The sequence below is a fragment of the Vulpes lagopus genome, chromosome 15 (genome assembly GCF_018345385.1).
Source record: "Vulpes lagopus strain Blue_001 chromosome 15, ASM1834538v1, whole genome shotgun sequence".
Taxonomy (NCBI): domain Eukaryota; kingdom Metazoa; phylum Chordata; class Mammalia; order Carnivora; family Canidae; genus Vulpes; species Vulpes lagopus.
Window position 1 is genome coordinate 17,774,125 of NC_054838.1, and position 6,045 is coordinate 17,780,169.

General features: G+C 47.2%; 1 protein-coding gene and 2 non-coding genes across 4 annotated transcripts; all 3 read right to left on the reverse strand.

The window, feature by feature from the left end:
• Positions 1–1,797: 1,797 nt before the first annotated feature.
• RPL27A (ribosomal protein L27a) lies at positions 1,798–4,999 on the reverse strand. 2 transcript variants are annotated; one of them, XM_041729821.1, is made up of 5 exons: positions 4,731–4,999; positions 4,285–4,348; positions 3,773–3,848; positions 2,922–3,096; positions 1,798–1,970 (listed from the first exon to the last, which is right to left on the reverse strand). In XM_041729821.1, exons 1-5 carry the CDS (start codon positions 4,731–4,733, stop codon positions 1,842–1,844), a joined length of 447 nt encoding a protein of 148 aa, XP_041585755.1. In that variant the 5' UTR covers positions 4,734–4,999; the 3' UTR covers positions 1,798–1,841. The 2 variants fall into 2 exon arrangements, with proteins under 2 accessions (XP_041585755.1, XP_041585754.1); XM_041729820.1 differs by lacking the exon at positions 4,731–4,999 and having other exon boundaries at positions 3,773–3,861; positions 4,285–4,333.
• LOC121476741 lies at positions 2,076–2,204 on the reverse strand. The gene has a single exon (XR_005984026.1). It is a non-coding gene; the product is annotated as a small nucleolar RNA SNORA3/SNORA45 family (small nucleolar RNA).
• LOC121476678 lies at positions 3,473–3,602 on the reverse strand. Its single transcript, XR_005983975.1, has one exon. It is a non-coding gene; the product is annotated as a small nucleolar RNA SNORA3/SNORA45 family (small nucleolar RNA).
• Positions 5,000–6,045: the final 1,046 nt, after the last annotated feature.

Below are 6,045 nucleotides of genomic sequence, written 5' to 3' on the forward strand. Positions count from 1 at the left end.
ACAGGAAGTTTACCTCCCAAGTATAACTTCCAAATTGGTTATTAGCGTGTTTGCTCTTCCCTCTGCTTGGATCATTTTTACCTTGACTTAATCAGACCAAGGGGATTAATTTTGTCTGCTCCCATATCACTCACAGTTAAGTCCAAATGGTTTAGTAAATGCTTCCAGTTTGCTTAATCCATACAATCTTCAATTTTTTAAAAAGAAAACCGGACTAAGGTTAAGCCACACACAACTGCAAAGGTTTTGATCAAAAAGCTCAAACCCCATCTGAATCTTAAGATACTCTATACCACTTATTCTCTCAATATCAACTATAACCCATTTCAGATCCAGGACCTCAGCTTCCATATTATGTCCTCCAAAGACTATAAGGACAACCCGTTTTATCTTTCTCTGTCAGGACCATTAACAGAGAGATACAACTTCAAATGATCCAGTTGGGTATCCAACTGAGCAAAGCCTTCCTGGCACCTTCTTAACCCAATCAGCTAAGTTTGCTCTCCAGTTTCCTTATACTCTGCAAAATCCTCTAATGGTTGTCACAAGAAATTTGTCCAATAGAAAGCTATGATGCCTAGCCCATGATCACCCCAGAGCACAAAAGAAACACGCTGCCAAGCTAAACCTAGTCATATTTTTAGTGTCATCTTATTTCTTCGGCCAGGGTTCTAGACCGCAACTTTCATTTGGGGCCTAAAAAAAAATTTCGTAATTTTTGGTAAGAACTAGAAAAACGGGATCCCTGGGTGGCGCAGCAGTTTGGCGCCTGCCTTTGGCCCGGGGCGCGATCCTGGAGACCCGGGATCGAATCCCACGTCGGGCTCCCGGTGCATGGAGCCTGCTTCTCCCTCTGCCTGTGTCTCTGCCTCTCTCTCTCTCTCACTGTGTGCCTATCATAAATAAATAAAAATTAAAAAAAATATATTAAAAAAAAAAAAAAAGAACTAGAAAAACTAGTAAACTGTAATTTACCCGGAGATCTGAAGGTCTTATCTGACACAAGCATTGATCATCATCAGTTTTGTAGATCACAAACCCTAGAAAACCTGATTCCAGCCTTTTAGGTCTAAATTCTATGCTAGATACATTTCAGACTAAAATATTTAGCATTTCATGATGTATTTCTATGAACATTATGACTGCTATGCACAGGGATACATAAATCCTGACAAATGCTTTTTAGATTCCAAACCACTTTCACGTGTAAAAGCCCTGGTGTTTAACATTCAAACTGCTGGGCCCCATCTAAAATTTTTGGTTACGACTAGAGTAGTATGATAAAAGATGGAGTCAAGGAGGAAAAACCTTCAGTTCAGGAATTACATCTTTCACAATTGCTTCAATCCTTCTCACTGTCCATCAGATCATAACCAAGTCTTCCATTTTGCGGCACCTGACTGGCTTAGTTGGTAGAGCTCTAACTTGATCTGGCTGAGTTCAAGCCCCACGAGCCCCATGTAAGGTACAGAGCTGTACAGCCACACATTGCAGTTAAGGGTGTATTCTCCTACTCACTGTATAGTCCGAATTTACAATGCAAACAGGCCTTTCAACTCTAAGATACATCCAAGTGCTATCACAGGTATCACTTTCACATATTCTAAACGAAAATGTTCAAGTTAGGTACTGGGCCAAATCCTTTATGCACTGGTGTCCTCTCTCGCACACTTTGAGGGGAGCTGGTAGAGAAGCTCAGGCCCTCATATCCTTACTCCTAAAAATCTGTTTAGGCATGTTTCTGATGTATAGGTAGGGAGGTAGGGGTGCTAAAGAATTTATACTCAGACCACAAGAGAAAAGCACTTGTTAGCATTTAATGAACCTCCCCCTATGTGGCTTCAAGCTACTAGAACGCAGGCGCCCCCCACACCCTTTATCTTCTCCTCAGCTCTTCTACTGAAGAATTTGGCCTTCACGATGACAGGCTGTTTTGGGAGCTTTCCCTTTCCCAAAACTTTGTAGTAGCCCTAGAGGAACAGAAAAAGAGTTTATAATACACACCACAGCAGGTACCAACTCCTTGGTATGAAAAAAAAATGACTGCCAATCTACTCCATCTAGGAGCTGGGGGGACATGTTTCTGATCTGGGCACTACCGGGGGCACCAACTGCCCTCGCCAGTGAATCAAGACCAGCAGATTCTCTCTGAGGACTCTAGCACACCAGGACAAGAAATGTCAGGATGTGACTCTAGCCTCAAGAAAGCACAACCCCCGCACCCCCCACCATTCAATTGCTACCTGATAAGCAAAAGACCACATTCCTAGCAATGTTCCAAGAAGTCCTACCAAAATTGCTCAAGGAATGTTAACTAGGCTGAGAAAAGGGATTTAAAACTTCACTGAAAGCCCCTTCAGGGTTTAAGACTACCTCCACACCCATGGGAGGTTAAACTGACACAGGACCAGAACTCCAAAGGATAGGCAAAAATGCTTTGTCGTCACTGCTTTGCAGGGGTGGGGAGTGGAAATCTCTTCCGATAATGCAGATCCACAACTAACAAACATATTAGTATTTTATTATGTAAGGGACATAAAGGGCCAAGAGTGCCCATGTAAGCAGGGTTGTATTAAAAGAGACCAGAGCCAGCTGAGCTGAGATACTGCTCAAAAGCTCAGGCCAGAAATGCAAACCTGTACAAACCAAGACAGTTAAGAGTGGGAATGAAACTACTGATTGGAAAAACATTCAAGAAATAACAAAAGTAACTGAATGAATTAGAGACTGGAGAGAGCTGAATGCTTTGCATGAATCACAACTAGAATGCAATTTTGGTGAGTTACCTGTTGAAATTCTGTCAAGACAGTAGTCTGGTAGGTAACTAGCTATAAATTCTAGGAAGAGCATCAGTAGATCAGATTATCCAGAATTTTGAGAGACAAAGACCTTGTAAAGTCAACAAATATTCCTTCACTCACCGATCGCACCACATCGATAATAGGAGCAGCTCCAGTCTTGTTTTTGGCAGCATTTACCCGTGTCTGCTCACTGACTAACGTCCACAGTTTATCAAGGTTGACAGTTGGGCAGAAGCTCTGGTTCCTCTTTAAGTGGTAATGTCTCATACCGACTTTTCCAAAGTAACCTGGGTGACTAGGAAGAGAAAGATAATCACTTTCATAACCTGATTCCAATTAAGAAGTGATGTTTATTGTCTTCATAGTTCATCTCCCCTAGTTATAGTGTAAATTGTTCATCAGTGCACAATAGTGACATAACCAGGACTCCATTCATTGTTGCATTAAAACAAGTCTTTAAAAAAAAAAAAGCCATGGAAGATGTTCAGGAGACTACCGTTACTTCATGGAACCAGGATAAATCACCGAAAAAAGTCAAGCGGCAGAGCCAAGACTAGAGATCTTCCGTATCACCTGACAGCCACTCTATGGAAATTCCACACATTCTTGTAGTAGAGATTTTCTAAACAAATTTGGGGGCACAGTGAAATCTAGCAGGTTATACACCTGACGCATGTCACTAACCTGGTGACTGACTATGCCATAAGGGTCACAGCCAGTGAATAAGGTCAGCAATTACTCTTCGAGGACTCTAGCACACTAAGGCAATAGCTGATACCCAAGCGTGACTCTAGCCTCGATGGCAAATTCTCGGTTCACATCAAATGTTAACTTGCTAAAACCCAGCAATATACAAAGGTTTTCGAGTGGTTAAGAGGCTTGCTTCCCACTGAAGGTGTCCTGAGCCAGCCCTTTACCCATCATTCCAAAACTGTCAGTGCTGGTAAAAGTACAGGTCAAGAAACACTCACTATTTGTCAAAGTTGATCCTGTGATGATGCATGCCACCAGCATTACCCCGGCCTCCTGGGTGCTTCCGGTGTTTGCCTGCAATACAAAGCTACATGGCTAACGTAGCCTTCTCCAGTTCAAGTCTTCTTGCAAAAGCATTTCCCCACACTTCTGCGTTTTATTTTTTCAGTCTACAAAACCTCTTTAAACATTGCTATTCCCTCAAGACTCTGGGTCAAACTTGTCTTTGCAATGTTCCACATCACAGCACTATCCACTGCTGGATAGTGTTCATGCCTTCGACAAATGAACACTTTGTCCCAATTTAAACTACCCCCCCCCCCACTGATGTGAAAATGTCTTTAAATGGAGCACCGTAGAGAATTCTAAGGAAAAAACCAACAGCTAACAGCCAAGCTTACTCCGAATGACCGCACAAAGCTTACCCACTTCTACCCTACCCACTTCCCGGCTAGCTAAGCACCCGGCAGGGAGAGCTCCAAGCCGGCCAGGATGGGATGCCGGCACTTACCGATGCGGCCGTGGCCATGGCTCACGTGGCCCCGAAGTTTCCGGGTCTTCCTCAGTCTGGATGGCTGTATGGAAAAAGGTGCTTGGTGATAAAGCCAAAGGGAGGTGGGGCAGAGGGCGAACTTGGCCGTCTGAGAAGGGTCTGTAGGTCTGCGGGGTCAAGGATCTGCTTTGGGCCACATCAGCAAGGGTGATGTTACGGACCGGTCGGCCCGGGGCCCCGTGGCCTCATCAGGGCGGCGCCTGAGCGCGCAGGCCCGCGTGTCTCAGAGAGCCGAACCCTCGGCAGAACACGCGGGCCCACACTCGGGGGCCCACACGGGCCACCCTGCGCCGAGCGGCCTGGAAGGTCGGGCCGAGGCCGGGAGTTGGTGGTTGAGGTGCAAAGCGAGTACAGCTCGCGGCCTGAACTAGCAACGCAGCGGAGAAACGAAAAGAACCACCTACCATGTTGGCGGCCCAGAGGAAAAAGGGAGGCGTCCGCGAAATCTCGCGAGCTACCGACAACGGGGGCGGAGCCAAGAGACTCACTTCCGGCCGGAGTAGGCCGGGCCTAGGGCGGGGTCTCTGGAGTCTCGCGGGGTTCGCGGGGCTCGCGGGGCTCGCGGGGCTCGCGTGACCGCCAGGCCGGGAGCCCTCCTTTTTCAGCTCGGTGTCCTCTCTTTCCACGCCGAGGCCGGGTGACGGCGGCCGCCCTGAAACTGCCTCCGCGTCGCCCTCGTTCGCTCAGGCTCGAAGGCTGAGACCTGTCGCGGAGTCTGCGGCACGGGGAGCTCTGTGGTGCCCGCCGCCGCGGCCCCGTGTCCCCGGAACCCGCCGGGCTCCTGGCCGAACGCCCCGCTGCTGAGCCGACGCGCGCGCCTCGCTCGTCCTCGCGGTCGGCTCGGCCCCGGCGGTAGCGGCTGCAGTGAGGATCCGCGAGGCCCTGTACGACCCGCCGCGAGCACCGGCGGTCTGGCTCTGCTCCCTTTGAAGCCCTTCCCTGCGTGTCTGCCGCCCACCTGATCGCCCACACTCCGAGGAGGCGCTCGGTCTTAATTGCTCCTTTGCCCTTGTGCTGTCATCCTGGGCGTCCATAGTTTGAACAATCCAATATACTTCAGGGACCTGTATACCTGGTTGCTTTATGTTTGTTTTTTTTTTTAATCCAGACTCTAAATACTTTTTGTAACCACCAAATTTTTTCACCTGAACCTACTTGACAAGGCTGTGAACCCCTCTCCTGGACCAGAAAACCCCTGCTCAACCTCGATCTTTGCAATGCAAGTGTCTCCTTTCCCTGTGGGACTTCTCTGACCCATACGGCCATTGCTGCTTCCCCCCCTTGTGCCCCCCCACATTCTAGTACATAGCTCATATATAATTGTTGATCCACATTTGTCTCCCCTACTCGACCAAATTCCTTAATGGTTCAGGAGTATTTTATCCCTGTACTCCCAATTCCTGGCATGTAGTACATGTTCAACAAATCAAGTGGTTGAATGTACTTTCACATAGTGGAAGAGCCATCTCTCAAGTCTCAACCAGTGTCTAAACTCCCGTTCTTCCAATTACTCTGTGTGTTTATTTTCCTTGCCTCGTTCCTATCAGCTAAAATATATTTTACTAAAATGTCCTAGATTCTCCCTACTTTCTCCCTACCATCCTAGCTCTTTCCTTTACAGCCAAGCTCCCAAAAAGAGTAGTCTGAATTCTATCCATTTGTTCATTTCCCATTCATGTTTAATCAGCCACACCACTCTTACTCAAATCATAAATGAAT

Excerpts from the sequence above, each read along its gene's own strand:
- RPL27A (XM_041729821.1), bottom strand. Across the intron at positions 3,097-3,772 it reads AGGATCAACTTTGACAAATA|TCACCCAGGTTACTTTGGAA; the intron begins GTGAGTGTTTCT and ends TTCTCTTCCTAG. Across the intron at positions 1,971-2,921 it reads TTATCGATGTGGTGCGATCG|GGCTACTACAAAGTTTTGGG; the intron begins GTGAGTGAAGGA and ends CTGTTCCTCTAG.